The 18221-nt window shown below is 44.1% G+C and overlaps 1 protein-coding gene across 4 annotated transcripts in view; it reads left to right on the top strand.

Annotated features, from left to right (window-relative positions):
* The window catches only part of LOC137437191 (fibronectin), a 152347-nt gene that overhangs the window by 116857 nt on the left and 17269 nt on the right, over positions 1 to 18221 (top strand). For all 4 annotated transcript variants that reach the window (XM_078766023.1, XM_078766022.1, XM_078766025.1 and 1 more), the window contains 4 exons: positions 5047 to 5325; positions 11219 to 11497; positions 15417 to 15698; positions 15867 to 16043. In XM_078766023.1, coding sequence (XP_078622149.1) covers positions 5047 to 5325; positions 11219 to 11497; positions 15417 to 15698; positions 15867 to 16043 — 1017 coding nt within the window. The remainder of the gene's footprint in view (positions 1 to 5046; positions 5326 to 11218; positions 11498 to 15416; positions 15699 to 15866; positions 16044 to 18221) is intronic.

An 18221-nucleotide genomic window follows, 5' to 3' on the forward strand; every position in this document is an offset into this window, starting at 1 on the left:
GTAACAAATGAGTAAAAGAAAATAATTGTGGAACAGATGTAGAAAAGATTTAATTTACAGCAATTACACTGATGTGGATGTCATCCTTTACTTTAATCTCATTTTGTTTTGTGAGGGTGAGATTTCGCATTTTGATTTATTGTATCCTTTGTTTTAATCACGTGATTATCACCAGATATTCCTTATTTGCCATGATCGCAATATTGAGATTTTCACCTGCTGCAAACCTTCCATCAGTTTTGTTCATCACTCGACAAATATCACTCATCATATTGTCAAATAGCACAAAATAATATTTATATTTTGTGTTAATTATGAACTGAATCAAGAGATTTAACATTTTTTACATGGTCTAACCGACTCTAATGGGTAAAGAAACGAGGTGGTATGTATCCACAATCTAAGAAATGCTGAGAATACCAATGTGTTGGCAGAAAATAAAGAGGACTTGATAAAATTGCTGCAGTTAGTGAAGAAGAAAAGTGAAAAGGAAGATCTTTATTTAAACCTAAAAAAAGATTCAAATCTTCTCAACTGAGAAGATCAACATGTTCAGATTGGAGGACGATCATGTGGAAATCGTGAAAAGTTTCATCTTCCTGGATTCTAAGATTGAAGTGAGTGGAGAAATGTGGAGGAGAAATTAATAGTCAGTTCGCTTTGGAGAGAGAGAACAGCAATGTCAGAATTGACAAACATCTGGAAACACAAAGAGATGACAATTCAAACCAAGCAGAGGATCAAACCAACGAATGTTCAGGTATTTACATTTACATGGTATGGACTGATGGATAGTGAAGAAGAAAGAAAGGAAATAGATTGACATTTTTGAAATGCGTTGTTGGCGACATGTTTAAAATTCCATGGACTTCAAGAAGAACAAACCAATCAGTGCTTCAATAAATTAGATCACGATGAACATTAAAAGCACTGATACTTAAACAGAAACAGTCATAACATGGAAACATCGTAAGTGCAGAAAAGGAAAGTTGGAGAAATCAACCTTCTGGGTATGGTTGAGGGAAGAAGAGGAAGAGTCCGATCTGGTATATGCTGGGTAGATGGAGTAAAGGCTGCAACCAAGCTCTCTTTGGCAGAGATTCGGGAAGCAGTGCAGAATTGGGATCTTTCGAGAAATCTAATCATGAATATCACCAGAAGTCAGACACCACTTAACGGAAATAGATAAATGAAAAACGAGGGGTTATGGAGGAGGTGTTTAAAGGATTATGCAGACAGCGACGTGAAACAACACCTGACTTGACTATAGACAAACTCAGCCGGTGACTTTGGCAAGAAGTGACGTAATTCATTGGCACAGTCTGGATGGTAGCGACACCATCTTTTAACATCTATATTCTCTCGACAGTCAGCGGGAATATTTAGGAGAAATCGATGCACTTCCCCCTCTCCTCCTAACCCCCACATCTCCTTTTTCCCATGTTATTCCAACCCATTGTGTCTGTATCCATACTTTATCCTGTAATTGCAAGGCGTCAAGTGAGGAAGTGCGAGGAAGCAGCACATACCATTTTTATGTCTTTGGTATGACTTAGCCAGGGTCAGAATTTAACTATCGACCTCCAAGGCTTATTGTGTACAATCTATCTATAATTCCAGTAATCTCTGTACGTTTGTACGTTTGTACGTTTGTCTGTCTGTGACCGCTGTTTCTCGACAACCACGGGTCCGATATACTTTTAACTTGCCAGGTATATTGCTGGGGACCCGAGGATGTGCCTTTTCAAGGTTTCATATTAATCGGACAATTACTTACCGAGCTATGTCCAAAAAACGATTCAACCAATCAGAGAGCAGCGAACGATCGCGTGTGCCGAACGTGGCGGGCACACTCTGCCTCGGATGGCACATTTGAGAGCGTATTCATTTATTTCACGTTTGCAAACTATGTTGGCGTTAAACTATGTTTTACAACTAATAAAAACGAATTTGCGATTCATTCGCTTTCCTGCGCGTTTGTGCACGCGATGGCGATTTCTTTACCAAACTCCGGAAGCCGTTCGCTTTGGACCAAACCATTGCATGTAAATAGAGGGGGGGGGATTGTCACCACTCGCAAGCCGTTCGCTTTGGACCAAACCATTTCATGTAAATAGAGGGGGGGGATATAATTTTAGATATAGATATAGTACGGGCATGCCCTAGTAATTTCCAATGACAGCAATATTGTGGAGTCTAAGTACAATGCCAGTGTTTTAAGTGACACTTGATCTGATCATTCATATTTGATGCATCTCCTTTGATCCTTAACCTCTTATATTTGAACTAATCCTGCTTATCCATCTTTGATCCGTGGCCAAAAGTAAATAATCCGTTCTCCACCAACATTTCTCTATTTTGCTCTCTTGACCTACTAATGCTCACAATTTCAGCTGCAGCTCATCTTTTTTTCTTTTTTTTTTTTTTTCTCCTTCTTTCTTTTGTATACAAGATCGAGGCTCGTGAAAGAGCGAACATTAATCACACAGAAAGACAAACAGACACATAAAACAAATAACATCGGGAGCGGTAGACAAGATGGGGAGAGAGGGGGAAGGACACAAACACAACATTTGAGAGCAGGGACCGAGAGACATGGAGACATCGAGAGAACTGTGGGAGGGAGAGGGCTTTGGGGGGGAGGCATGGGAAGGGTGGGGGTGGGAGAGGTATAAAACATATGGACACTGCCAGGACTTCCAGGAAAGAAGTTGGAATTTCAAACAAGATGGATCTAGGGTGAATTCGTGGGGGTAGAAAAGATCAAGGTTTCGGATGGGGGAAGATAAGAGATGGTGGTGAACAGCTGTTTTAAAGACCTGGAGGGAGGAGTGTGATTGAAGTGAGTGTGGGAGTTTGTTCCAGAGGCAGGAGAAAAGAGGAATGAAAGAGTGAAGGTGAGCAGAGAGCCGAGATTTCGGCAGTTTAACCATCAGAGGGTGGCTGGCAGATCTTGTGCGACCTGTAGGAATATTTGGGGGACAGAGCACAGAGAGAGCTGGGGGAGCAAGGCCGGAGAGGAGTCGGTAGAAGACAGAAAGACCACCTACCTGCCTGCGGTGAGTGAGTGAAAGGCCCTCAGAGATAGCTTCATCGCAGGAGATTCCAATGATTCTGAAAGCTTTGGATTCAACAGCGTGAAGCCGAGCCAGGTGTGAGGCAGGAGCACCAGCCCATAGGGGAGAACAGTATTCCATTGAGCTGCGGATGAAAGCCTTGTATGTGGTGAGGAGCTCAGGTGTGCCTAGGAAGGACTTCGCACGACGGAGGATGCCCAGTCGGCGACTGGCTTTGGAGGCCAGCTTGGAAATGTGGTTTTCCCAAGAAAGATCATGGCAGATAGTGAAACCCAAAAGCTTGAGCGACAGAACTTCTTGGAGAGGATTGTTGAGAAAGTAGATGGGAGGGTTGTCCAGTCGATCTTTTCGGAGAGACATAGTAAGAGTGTGAGATTTGTCAGGATTGAAAGACATGTTCCACTTGTTTAACCAGTCTGTGATTTTGTCCAGGTCTTCAGAGAGTGAGGAGGCTGCAGACTGCCGATCTGAGGGAAGAGGAATGGAGCGGCAGAGAGTGGAGTCATCAGCAAAGAGATAGAGAGGATTTTCCAAAGAGTCGGAGAGATCATTGATAAAGACCAGAAAAAGCACAGGGCCCAGCACACTGCCTTGGGGAACTCCAGCCTGAACAGGAAGGGGAGATGAGAGAAATCCATTCAGGGCGACACGTTGACTACGACCAGAGAGGAAGTCCGCAAGCCATGCATGGAGATTTCCATGGATACCATAGGAGGAGAGTTTGGTGAGCAGAGCTGGGTGCCAGACCGTATCGAAGGCACGTGATATGTCAAGGGAGACAGCTCTGATTTCTTGTTTGGCATTGAGGACCTCCATCCATTGTTGAGACAGCAGAAGCAGCATGTCCAGAGTAGAGTGACCTGGTCTGAAACCAAATTGATGATCAGAGATCAAGCCATTGGAGAAGAGGAAAGATTTCATATCCGAAGCAATGATGGATTCCATGACTTTGCTGATAATTGGGAGCAGGCTGATTGGTCTGTAGTTGCAAGGATCTGTTTTTGCACCTTTTTTGTGTAAAGCGGTAATGTTTGCTGATTTCCAGGATGCTGGCAGATGACCTTGAGCAAAAGATAGGGTGAAGAGAACAGAGAGAGGGTGAGATAGAGCGGCAGAGCAGGATTTTAGGACCCGTGGGCTGATGCCGTCTGGTCCAGTTGCAGAAGCAGAGTCGAGGTTTGACAAAAACTCCTCCACCTTGTCAAGAGAGAATGACACAGAGTCCAGGAGCAGTTGGGTTCGACTGGGAAGGGTGGGAACAGAGAGAGATGGGTTTGGGACTAAGGATTTTGAGGCAAACACAGAGTTGAGGCATTCGGCTTTGTCACGTGCGATGTCAACTGTGTGGCCATTTGAGGTAAGGGAGGGGATGGAGGGGGAACAAACACCAGAAACGGATTTGACCAGACGCCACCAGGATTTGGAGGAAGGAGACAGGTTTGAGAGTTCATTCTTGAGTGAGGAGAGATAGTGCTTCCTGGCACTCCTGAGGGTAGACACACACTTATTCCGAGCTTGGTGGAAGGAACTGAGATTGCCTTCAGTTGGATTAGCCTTCCAAGAGGCAAAGGCAAGTTGTTTCAGGGCAACTGCCTCACCACAAGATTCAGTGTACCATGGACGGGAGGAAGGGTAAGACAACTGAAGGCGAGATGGGATAAATCTGTGCATGAGAGAGATCAGTTTGCTTTGGAAGAATTCCCAGGAAGAATTGATGTCAGAGGCAGTGGAGGTTGGAGACCAATCCAGACGATTGATAGCTGCTTGAAGACCGTCCCAGTCGGCCTGAGTGAAATGTCAGACTCGTCGACGCTGAGGAGGCTCTCTGAGAATGGCCAGTATATGTTTTACTATCTTCAATAGTAAAACATATACTCCTTTGAGGTTTCGTTGATCGAATTCATTATTTATGAGGAAGTAGATTAGCAAGTAAAGTTCATCCTAAAAACACTTCCCAATTTTTTTTCAGCTGCCCCAAACGTTGTCAAGGTCAGACAAACAACCGTTGATGAGGTGGGTCCCGATTTCATCGTCATTTCGTGGCGGAAGCCTCGAGGTCAGATCACTGGATATCGCATCACGTATGAAGGTGGAGAGCAGGGTGAACGAGAGGTGCCACATGCACCTGGGCCTGATGACACCAACATCAGGATAGAAGGCCTGATGCCGGGTGTGGAATACACCATCCGCATCTACACCCTATACGGGCGTTGGGAAAGTCCACCTCTTGTCTCACGCCATTCCACAGGTCAGCGGAACATTTATTTTAAATAAATCTCTCGTTTTGATTGAACTTGCAACAAGTGAGTAAAATAAGATAATTGTGGAATAGATGTGGAAAATATTTAATTTACCGCAATTACACCGATGTGGATTTCATTGTTTACTTTAATCTCATTTTGATTTGTACTGTAATGGTGAGATTTCGCACTTTGATTTATTGTATCCTTTGTTTCAATCACCTGATTTATCATCGGATAATATCCTCATTTGCCACGATATTAAGAATATTGAGATTTTCACCTGCTCTAAACCTTCCATCGGTTTTGTTCATCACTCGATAAATATCACTCATCATATTGTGAAATTTCACAAAATAATATTTATATTCGTGTTCATTATGAACTGATGAAAGAGATTTAACATTCTACACAAAATCTATCAGATGAACATGAATCTTCTTGCGTTTTATTTGCTATATATACAGTCACGTGAAAAAGTAAGTACACCCCATGTAAAGTTTTGACTTTTTCAACATATTTCAACATACAGCTATTTGATCTTCATTTCAACAATATTGATAGATAAAGGTGATATAATATAACAAATATCATGAAACATTTCCATTTTGTAGTCCATCGTACAATTTAAATAAACATAAATGCAAATTTCGCATGTGGAAAAAGTAAGTACACCCCATGAAATGTTTTTAAAATCTTTTTAACATATGTGGACATATCAATATTTGATCTTCATTTAAACAGTATCTATAGATAAAGGTGATATAATTGAACAAAAAACAATGAAAAATTGACTTTGCAATAATTTATTCAACAAAAAATTAACAGAGATGCCATTTCCTTCTGTGGAAAAGGTAAGTACACCTGTGGCTCTAATAGGTGGTATTGGCCCCTTTGGCAGAAACAACCTCAAGTAGGCGTTCTTATAACTGTCTACCAGTCTCTGACATCGACTGGGAGAAATTTTTGCCCACTCCTCCATGCAGCATTCTTTCAGCTGTGTGATGTTTGAGGGGTTTCTTGCATACACAGCTCGTTTCAAATCCCCCCACAACATCTCGATGGGATTTAGATCCGGGCTTTGACTTGACCATTCCAGAACCCTCCATTTCTTTCTTTTCAGCCATTCCTTGTTGGATTTACTGGTATGTTTATGGCCATTGTCATGTTGCAAGGTCTACCTTCGGTTGAGCTTCAACTTTCCGACAGATGGCCTCACATTATCCTCAAGCACCCTCTGGTACAATGAAGAATTCATAGTGAATTATATGATGGTGAACTGCCCAGGCCCTGATGCAGCAAAGGTGCCCCGCCCCAAGCCATAATATTTCCACCACCATGCTTTACAGTTGGTATCAGGTTCTTGTGGTCAAATGCTGTCTTTCGTTTTCGCCAAACATGTCTTCTGGTGCTGTGGCCAAATAGCTCTACCTTTGACTCGTCTGTCCAGAAGTGCTGGTCTTTGCCTAGGTGTTCATTGGCAAACTTTAGTCTTGCCCTGATGTTCTTTCTGGACAGCAAAGGTTTCCTCCTGGCACACCTCCCATGTAGATCAAATTTGTGCAGCCTCTTTCTAATGGTAGACTCGTGCACTTTGACATCAACAGTGGCAAGAGCTACCTGTAGGTCCCGTGATGACATTCTGGGGTTCTTCGAGACTTCTTTCAGCATATTGCGGTCTGCTCTCGGACTGAACTTGCTGAGGCGGCCTGGCCTGAACAAGTTGGCAGTTGTTTGGAATCTTCTCCACTTGTAGATGATCTTCCGGACAGTCGAATGATTGATTTCAAATTGTTTGGAGATCTTTTTAAATCCCTTCCCAGACTCGTAGGCATCTATAACCTTCTTTCTGAAGGGCTCGGAGAGCTCTTTTGATCTAGGCATTGTGACGCTGCACACTTCAACAACAAAGAGCAAACCAATGAGGTTTAAATAAGACATGTTCCTCCAAGATCCTCTCTAACGATGTTCTAATCATTTGTTCCTGAGCTGGTGCACCTGATTCTAATTTTAGGTATTTGAAGTAGTGATAAATGTAGGGGTGTACTTGCTTTTTCAACATGCTAAATTTGCATTGATGTTTATTTAAATTATACAATGGACTACAAAATGTAAATGTTTCATGATATTTGTTATATTATATCACCTTTATCTATCAATATTGTTGAAATGAAGTTCAAATAGCTGTATGTTGAAATATGTTGAAAAAGTCAAAACTTTACATGGGGTGTACTTACTTTTTCACGTGACTGTATATAAATACACTGTATATCATGTCAGGTTGCAATGTTATTGCTATTATAAGTGATCGATTGTACTGGTTTTGTTGACATCGTGGTTTGGTTTTGTTTTACATGTTTAAAAGTTGCTGTACCACAGATAGACGAGGAGATAGCGAATGAATTGAAATTTTCCCGTTGTTAAACAAGATGTTTATGCACCCTGGTTTATTCATTGCAATTATGTATAATTTAAACGTGACTGGAGGTATGATTGATGAATCATGAATTTAAATTGCCTCCAGGGATTTGGGATTAACCAGACTTTGATTGCCATATTTAATGAACAATTATATTGTTGTATTTTTCTTTTTTGTATGATGTTTATTTTTTCTCCACTAAGAACCTGCAACAATTGGTCAAATAAACGAACCGGGATCTTATTTTCAGACCTTTTTGTACCCAACGGACCGACGTGCCAGTTTTCCACCAATTGTCACATTTCAGTTTGTTTGTTTTTTTGGCCTCTTTTTGGCCTCATAGTTTACCATCAAATGGGATACTTTTGAATTTTGCTTTAATGCCTTTATCTATTTGGATTTATGACAATGACCTGTGCCGCTTCAATTCCACCCAACCTCCCTCAGTCGGATTTATGTATTTATTACAAATGTAGATATGGTGGAATATTTTTAGCCGTCCCCCTTCCCCCCCCCCTCCCCCCCCCCCCCCCCCCCCAGTAGCCATATGCCCTTCTTAGGCCTTCCCTATTTCCTCCCAACTGTACACTCCTCTCACACTCCCCTATCCTCATTTCTCTCTCCTGTCATTCTTCCCTGTCTTCATTTTTGAAATTCAACCAACCTGCCCACCCTCTCCGACCCCCATAGACACCACGGATAGATGGCACCTTTTTCCTTGTTTCATATTATTCTGTTTTCATCTTCACTAGCTTTCTCCCCACCCACCCACCCCCCCTCTCCCGTCCCCCACTCCTGGCTCCTCACAATCCTGATTAATCCATTATTTTGTTTCCTGATCCCACTCCCCACCTCATTTTGTCGGATATTGCAGGATAGCACCTGATGTGTCTTTAAAAAAACATTTTCCTGCAAAAGAAACATAAAGAACGTTATTTTAGGTTATTCATGTGGAAACTGATATGATTAACACAGCACGTCACCTCGAGCCACACTCGGTAGAGCGCATTCCTCCATTAGGCTGGACAGTTTGCCTTTTGTATCACACTGATAGGCTCAATCTGAACTGAAATTGAATCGGCTGGTTCTTGTCACCGAGCCAACTCATCCACCAGGTTTAGTCCGAATCCGTCCACAACTTTTTGAGATATCGTGCTATATATAATTTTTTGGCCCCATCTCTTAATGCTGAAGAATCACTTCAGAATTAAAAATTGTGGGATCCAGACCCGGATCCGGATCTTCACCAAAATTGATTTGATTTGTTCTTGTCGCACACCCAATCTGTCCACCAAATTTGTCCATTACGTTTTGTGATATCCTGCTCACAGACAGACAAACAGACATTTATGAAAAAAATCACCTCTTCGTTGGCGGAGGTAATAACGAGTTTCCTTACAAGGAACCTCAATGCAGGAGAAGGCCTTAATGGGCTCCTCTTGTGTTGAAGTTCCTTGGGAGGAAACTCATTATTAGAGGAGAATATAAACGGGGTGTAAAGAAGACAGGATGAAATAGAAGGTGAAAATACAAGAAATTCCTGCCAGAAACAAAATGGTGCAATGGTTAGATGAAGGTCCAAGTCTGCCAAAGTGTATTCAAGCAGGAAGGTGTATCTCACACAGAACGACACGATGTGGGCCACACAGTAATAAATCATTACTTGGGCCTGCTTTGATAAACAGACAATGCCACATTCCATGAATCCCATACAAAATGCCCTAAACACCGCTTTTCTCCAAAAGGGAACAATGCAGAACTTGGTGTATCTTTTCGTTTTGTGATGTATTTTAGTTTGTACACTTTCTTGTGGACCTGTACTTGGTGCCAATTTTCTTATCCAAGTTCCACTGCCTGATATTTAGTTATTTCTTCGTGTTCCAGGGTGGCTTCACCGCTTTCATTTGTTTATCAATCATTCTTTTATTCATTATTTTGCCTTTGAGCCTTTGATACTTACATATCACCACATTCAGACCTGGTCACTCTACTCTGGACATGCTGCTTCTGCTTTCTCAGCAATGGATGGAGGTCCTCAATGCCAAACAGGAAATTAGAGCTGTCTCCCTTGACATATCACGTGCCTTCGATACGGTCTGGCACCCCACTCTGCTCACCAAACTCTCCTCTTTTGGTATCCATGGAAATCTCCACGCATGGCTGGCGGACTTCCTCTCTAGTCGTAGTCAACGTGTGGCCCTGAATGGGTTTCTCTCATCTCCTCTTCCTGTTCAGGCTGGAGTTCCCCAAGGCAGTGTTCTGGGCCCTGTGCTTTTTCTGGTCTTCATCAATGATATATCTGACTCTCTTGAAAATCCTCTCTATCTCTTTGCTGATGACTCTACTCTCTGTCGCTCCATTCTTCATCCCTCAGATCGGCAGTCTGCAGCCTCCTCACTCTCTGCAGACCTGGACAAAATCACAGACTCGGGCATACAAGTGGAACATGTCTTTCAATCCTGACAAATCTCACACTCTTACGATGTCTCTCCAAAAAGACCGATTGGACAACCCTCCCATCCACTTTCTGAATAATCCTCTCCAAGAAGTTCTGTCGCTCAAGCTTTTGGGTCTCACTATCTGCCATGATCTTTCCTGGGAAAACCACATTTCAAATCTGGCCTCCAAAGCCAGTCGCCGACTGGGCATCCTCCATCGTGCGAAGTCCTTCCTTGGCACACCTGAGCTCCTCACAAGGCTTTCATCCGCAGCTCAATGGAATACTGCTCTCCCCTCTGGGCTGGTGCACCTGCCTCACACCTAGCTCGTCTTCACGCTGTTGAAACCAAAGCATTCAGAATCATTGGAATCTCCCACGATGAAGCTAACTCTGAGGGCCTTTCACTCACTCTTGGTGGTCTTTCCGTCTTCTACCGACTCCTCTCTGGCCTTGCCCCCCCCAGCTCTCTCTGGGCTCTATCCCCCAAATATTCCTACAGGTCGCACAAGATCTGCCTGCAACCCTCTTATGGTTAAACTGCCAAAATCAAGACTCTCTGCTCACCTTCACTCCTTCATTCCTCTTTTCTCCCGCCTCTGGAACAAACTCCCTCACTCTCTTCAATCCCACTCCACCCTCCAGGTCTTTAAAACAGCTGTTCACCACCATCTCTTATCTTCCCCCATCCAAAACCTTGATCTTTTCTACCCCCGCTAATTTCACCCCAATTCCACTTTTTTGAAATACCAACTTCTGTCCTGGAAGTCCTTGGTGTCCTTGTGTTTGATACTTCTGCCACCCCCCTCCCCCCAAGCCCTCTCCCTCCCACACATCTCCCTGCTCTTAAATGTTGTGTGCCCTCAAGTGTTTGTGTGCTTCCCCTTCTCTTGTCTTCCACTCCCTCTTTTTATATATTTTGTTTGTCTGGTTGATTTGTTTGTGAAGTAAATGTCAGCTCTTTCACGAGCCCCTCGATTCAGTATACAAAAAAAAAAAAAAAAAAAAAATCTTTAATCCAATTTTTACTCGCCCTGCTTTTCAGCATCCATGGAAACCGTTCAAGTCAGTGAAACAACTGTTAACGAAGTGGGCCCGGATTTCATCGTCATCTCATGGCAGAAGCCCCGTGATCAGATCACAGGGTATCGCGTCACGTACGAGGCCGGCGAGGAGGGTGAACGAGAGGTGCCACATGCGCCTGGGCCTCACGACTCCAGTGTCAGGATAGAAGGCCTGAGGCCGAATGTGATTTACATCATCCGCATCTATACCCTATACAGACATTGGGAAAGTCCACCTCTTGTCTTGCGCCATTCCACAGGTCAGCTGAGTATCTTTGAAATGTATTGACGTTTGAATGAGCATGCACAAACAGAAGGATCAAAGCTAATTTAGCTTCAACAAAAATATGAAGGAAAGCTTCCTTACTTTAGGGGTTCCGGACCATAAGTTCATCACAATATTTGTCTTTCACATATGGTTCGACAGGTGTGCTCTCTTGAGATGTGCAGCGGGAATTTGATTGTAACCTCTGCCACCGAAGGTGGATGGAGGTTATGTTTTCACCCCTGTCTGTTTGTTTTTCTGTAAACAACACATCTCAAAAAGTTGTGGACGGATTCGGACAACGTTTGGCAGAGAAGTAGCGTATGTGACAAGGATGAAATGATTATATTTTGGTGAAGATCCGGATCCGGCTATTAGAATTTTTAAAGTGATTCTTCACCATTGGGAGATAGGACCAAAAACGATACATAGTAGAATATCTCAAAAAGTTATGGACGGATTTGGACGAAACTTGGTGGACCAGTTCTGTGTGTGACAAGGACTAATCGATTCGATTTTAGGGAAGATCTGAATATGGATTCGGATACGATGATTAATTAATTTTTAAGTGATTCTTCACCATTGAGAGATCGGGCAAAAAGCGATAAATAACATGATATTTAAAAACGTTATGGACGAGTTATGACTAAACTTGGTGGATGAGTTGGGTGAGTGACAATAACAAGCCAATTAGATTTTTGTTCAGGTCCAAATCCAGATCCGGCCTCTCAATGACATACAAAACCTAAACTGTTCAGCCTGGCGCTCTACCGAGTGCTGTTCTAGTTTGTTAATGTGATCATACCTTTGCATCTAAAGGGCCAATTATTCCCACGGTATCCTGGTGGATCAACTTTTTATTAAAATTTGGAATTTTGTCAAAAAAGTATGTATTATATAAAAATCTCATATTGGCTAATAAAAAGTCTGAATGTATTAGTTGTACCTGTACAGGTGCTTTATATTTTTACATTCATTTAATGATAATTGATTCATTTTTTTAAAATCTGGTTAAATCAGTTACGTTCAAGTTGTGGTACATCAAACAATGAGTATATTTTTAAATTTAATATTTCAGGAGCATTTTAATATCAAGTTAAGGTAGAGATCAGAGTTCTCTTTCACCTTGTGGTCACAGGTGTATCAGTGAAGGTATTTGGAGTTTGTGAGGTTGCCACTATCCCTTTCCAAAGTGCGTCAGTTGGTGAGAAATGTTGGGTTAAGATTATTTCCCTTTATTCACGACGCCTTGCATGGACACTAAGCTACATCCCTGTAAATACCATATCATAGAAGAGATTATGGTTACTAGCAACGGTACCCACCCTACGGGCGGGGCTTCAATTGGGAGGCCCAAATGAAAAGGCAAAATATCAGAGATTGAAGGCTTTTTTTATTTTAAACGATTTATATAAACATCCGTTAAATCATATCACACACAAATCATCAAAATATAAAACAGTATTTGTAGAATTTCAATAAAAGCCACATCACTGTTCATATCGGTAAATATTATTCCATTGTGTTTGGAAAAACTGGAAAATTGGAAATTTTTGAAAAAAAAATTGGAAAAACAATATAGCGTATTTTACCCAAGGCCTGGTGTTGGCTTAGCGGTTAGGGTGCCGGCTTGGGATCCTAGGATCCTGGGTTCGAATCCCGGTCGATCGCTGAATTAACGCCAGGGGGGTTGACTCAGCCTGTCATCCTTCCGAGGTCGGCAAATTGAGTACCAGCTTGCTGGGATGAATGATCACGGTGTGTACCCCGGTTTAGAATAGGTACACCGTATCCCTGCGCATCGTAAGAGGCGACCAAGGGTTGGCGTCAGGAAGGGCATCCGGCCATAAAAACATTGCCTCAAACAGGGAACCATGATTGTCGTGGGGCCCGCAAGGCTCACCCCCGCTCTAGCGGGGAAAATGGCCTTAAAACGACCATTCATTCGTTCATTCATTCCACGGGGTCCCAGGATTACCCACCCAAAATTTAGTTGCGATCGGTTCAGCCGTTTTTGCGGTACCTGGGAACGGACGGACAGACGGACAGACATTTGGTGAATTCTAGTATGATTGATCGGGTATGATCTGAGATGACGAACGTACGGAAAAAGCACGGAAACAGCAGAGGGTGCAAGACCAGAAAGGTGGCTGTGGAAGACCAAGAGACCACCGACCTTTCTGCAATCAGACAGTGATAGGCCCATCGACTCAGCTTTGTCGCGGGAGATTCCACTAATCTTCACGGCCTCGGTTTCCATGGCATCAAGCTAAACAAGGTGTGAGGCAGGGGCACCAGCCCAGAGAGGAGAGCAGTTCTCCATCAAGCTGCAGACATAGGCCTTGTAAATGGATTGGAGTTCAGGTATGCCAAGGAAGGACTTGTCCAAGTCCAGCTAAACTGGAGGTTTTGGAAGGGCAACAAGGTGATTTATATTCTACAGTGTTCAAATATATAATGAAATTGAAATAAAATAAAAGTTTTAAAGGCTGTCGGAAAAAAAATGCAGAAGTTTACCGCCATTGATGCACTTTTACACCACCTTATTTAACAAGTTGCATTCGTTATCCTTTCCTGGTGTTTGTGTCCTTTATGATTTCCCTGTAAGAGTAAGTTTCCTGTTTGGAATGATTTTCAACATTGACTGCCAGACAGACGAAAACATTTGCTTTACTTCTCTGCTCGGGAAGACATTCTGTACAATTAGCCAAATTTGGAGGCAAAGTACTGATAAACTACAGGTTCATGTTCATATTCATGTTCAAAGTTCAAACACTGTTCAAAATATAGTATTCAATTGAAATTAAGTATTTTTCAATCATAAACGGACGTTTGCAGACAGACAGAGTGAAGCAATATTGCTTAACCCTGCTTTTGCGCTTCGTGCACAGGGTAGTGTAGTCAATCGATCGAGTGGCTGTGTACCAGGCTCAGTGGTGTAATGGTTATGCCATCTGCTCTGAGTTTGCGAGGTCGGCCATTCGAACCTTTGCCGAGTCATATGAAAATTTTTATTACTGGTATGTGCTGCTTCCTTTTTTTCTTTTCTTTTTTTTTGTTTACAAGATCGAGGCTCGTGTAAGAGCTAACATCAATCACAAAAAAAAAAAAAACGGACACACAAAACATACAATAAAGGGAGCGGGAGACAAGATGGGAAGAGAGAGGGAAGCACACAAGTACAACAGCAAAGAACAGGGACAACGGAAGATCCGTGGGAGGGAGAGGTCTTGGGGGGAGGAGGCATGGGAAGGCAGGGTGGGGGGGGGGGGGTGAAGGTATAAAACACATGGGCACTGCTAGGACTTCCAGGAAAGAAAGAAGTCGGGATTTCAAAAGAAAGTGGATCTGGGGTGAATTAACGGGGGTAGAAAAGATCAAGGTTTTGGATGGGGGAAGGTGGAAGATGGTGGTGAACAGCTGTTTTAAAGACCTGGAGGGAAGAGTGGGATTGAAGAGAGTGAGGGAGTTTGTTCCAGAGGCGGGAGAAAAGAGGAATGAAGGAGTGAAGGTGAGCAGAGAGTCTTGATTTTGGCAGTTTAACCATAAGAGGGTTGCAGGCAGATCTTGTGCGACCTGTAGGAATATTTGGGGGACAGAGCCCAGAGAGAGCTGGGGGGGGCAAGGCCGGAGAGGAGTCGGTAGAAGACAGAAAGGCCACCAACCTGCCTGCGGTGAGTGAGTGAAAGGCCCTCAGAGTTATCTTCATCCTTTCTTCATGTTTCAGCATTTTAAAATGATAGAGCATGGGCAAACAACCATAGGTTGGCAATCATTGTGCAGGCTGCATGGTCCTATTGGTCCCATCCTGCTTTGAAGTTCCTTGTAATGGAACTCATATTTATTTATAAGAGAATTTCAAAGCTTCTGTATGACAAAATCTCATCAAGTGTTGTGCTTGCATTGCTTTTCAGGCCCCTCCTCATCCGTCCAAGTCAGTGAGGCAACCGCTGATGAGGTGGGCCCGGATTTCATCGTCATCTCTTGGGCTAAACCTCACGGCCAAGTCACAGGTTACCGTGTTACTTATGAGGATGGGGAGCAGCGAGAAAAGGATGTGCTGCGAGCATTCGGGCCTGATGACACAAACGTTAGGATCGAAGGTCTGATCCCTGGTGTAAAGTACATCATCCGTATCTACACCGTTTACAGACATGGGGAGAGTCGACCTTTCATCATGCACCATTCCACGACAGGTTGTTACTGCATTTCTTTTGACGTAGTCTTGGTATGGTAGAACTCGCAAGGTTTTTGCATTGTTGCATAAAAGGACACATTCCTGGTGTGATCTGGAGCCCTTTTCGTGATGCCAATGAAAGTTTATTTTTCTTAAAATTACTGTGATTTATTTTGTGAATGTTCAGATACCGGGGCCCCATCAAATTTGGAGTTCATCAAGCCTTCGCCCGATAGCATCACACTGCGCTGGACTCCTCCCCATGGTCCAGTTACAGGCTACCTCATTATGTGCCAGCCCGCACGTGGTGGAGAGCTGATGCGTTTCCATCAGAATCCAAAACGCAGACAATTCACGATTCCAAGTAAGTTGTGCAGCATCTGGGTCATGAGGTATATAAAGGGCCACAACTCTACTCCCTTTGGGTTGTCCTGTGAGTATTCGCATGTGAACGCTGGCTAATGGTGTCGGGAGCCGAGGTTGAAATCCAATTCCACGTCCACATCCCTCTCCCCTCTCCCAGCTCCAATTCTGCACCTCTCCACCCCCTCCCAACACAAAGTATGAGTCTCTTCCCCTCCCAACTCCAACACCACCCCCTCCCAGCCCCAAACCCAACTCCAATTCCACAACCATCCCCCTCCCAACTCCAATTCCACAACCACCCCCCTCCCAAACCCAATACCACAACCATTCCCCTCCCAACTCCAATACCACAACCATCCTCCTCCCAACCCCAATTCCACTTCCCTCCCCCCTCTCCCAGCTCCAAGTCCACATATCTGCCCCTCCCAACTTCCAACACCGCATCCCCCCCCCCCCCCCTCTCCCAACTCCACATCTCTCCCCCTCCCAACTCCAACACCACATCCCTCCCTCCTCTCCCAACTCCACATCTCTCCCCCTCCCAACACCAACACCAACACCGCATCCCTCCCCCTCTCCCAACTCCACATCTCTCCCCCTCCAAACTCCAACACCACATCCCTCCCCCTCTCCCAACTCCACATCTCTCCCCCTCCAAACTCCAACACCACATCCCTCCCTCCTCTCCCAACTCCACATCTCTCCCCTCCCAACACCAACACCGCATCCCTCCCCCCTCTCCCAACTCCACATCTCTCCCCCTCCCAACTCCAACACCACATCCCTCCCTCCTCTCCCAACTCCACATCTCTCCCCCTCCCAACAACAACACCAACACCGCATCCCTCCCCCTCTCCCAACTCCACATCTCTCCCCCTCCAAACTCCAACACCACATCCCTCCCCCTCTCCCAACTCCACATCTCTCCCCCTCCAAACTCCAACACCACATCCCTCCCCCTCTCCCAACTCCACATCTCTCCCCCTCCCAACTCCAACACCACATCCCTCCCCCCTCTCCCAACTCCAAGTCCACATCTCTCCCCCTCCCAACTCCACATCTCTCCCCCTCCCAACTCCAACACCGCATCCCTCCCCCCTCTCCCAACTCCAAGTCCACATCTCTCCCCTCCCAACTCCAACACCGCATCCCTCCCCCCTCTCCCAACTCCAAGTCCACATCTCTCACCCTCCCAACTCCAACACCGCATCCCTCCCCCCTCTCCCAACTTCACATCTCTCCCCCTCCCAACTCCAACACCGCATCCCTCCCCCCTCTCCCAACTTCACATCTCTCCCCCTCCCAACTCAAACACCACATCCCTCCCCCCTCTCCCAACTCCAAGTTCATATCCATCCCCCCTCTCTCGCAAGGAGATTGACACAGACTGATTAGACCTGCAGTGACCTCAAACCAATATGGAAGGTATCACTTTGGTTTCCAGCTTTTCATCATTTTCATCCATTTTGATTTTCAGTTTTTTGTTACTTTCGTTCATTTGTTGTCCTAATACCCCCAACTATTTGGGTTATTCGGCCAATAAGAGCCAAAAAAGAGCTTTTTCCTCACCGAAGGCCTTGTCACAACCCTCCAGGATTCCACGCAGTATCACTTCACATCCAATAACATCTGATAAATAAGTAAAATTAAAACCCACTTTCCATTCTCACCAAGCTGTTTTCATCACCTCCAAATTGCCACGGATGCATTTGTAACGGTGTCTTGGGTTCCTGAGGGAGGAGAATTTGTTTGTTTCCAAAAGAATGAAGTTTTCTCAGTGAAGTAAATGGACAAGAAGGAAATTAATCATCTTTTTTTTTTTTGCCTTGATATTCCTTCAACAGCATAATCGTCACTAATTGTTAACACTGCTAAGGTTTCTCTGCAAAGTAAATCCACGAAGAGGTAATTATACGTTAAAAGGAAGTGACTGAATAGTTTGTGGTTATATATATATATATATATATATTACTTCCGGTAGGTGCGCAGACCAACGACTCTGAGCACATACACCACGTGCACAACAAAAATGCACGTAACTCGAAATTGTATGAATATCGATATTTTTAGACCTACACATCCACTGTCCGTACCCAAGAGATCTTAAATGAGGTATCGTAAAGCATTATACATCCTGTCGTTATGACGTTTACCCCATTTACACTGATTTACAATA

This window comes from Myxine glutinosa, chromosome 12 (assembly GCF_964187855.1).
Source record: "Myxine glutinosa chromosome 12, kmMyxGlut1.1, whole genome shotgun sequence".
Classification (NCBI taxonomy): Eukaryota; Metazoa; Chordata; class Myxini; order Myxiniformes; family Myxinidae; genus Myxine; species Myxine glutinosa.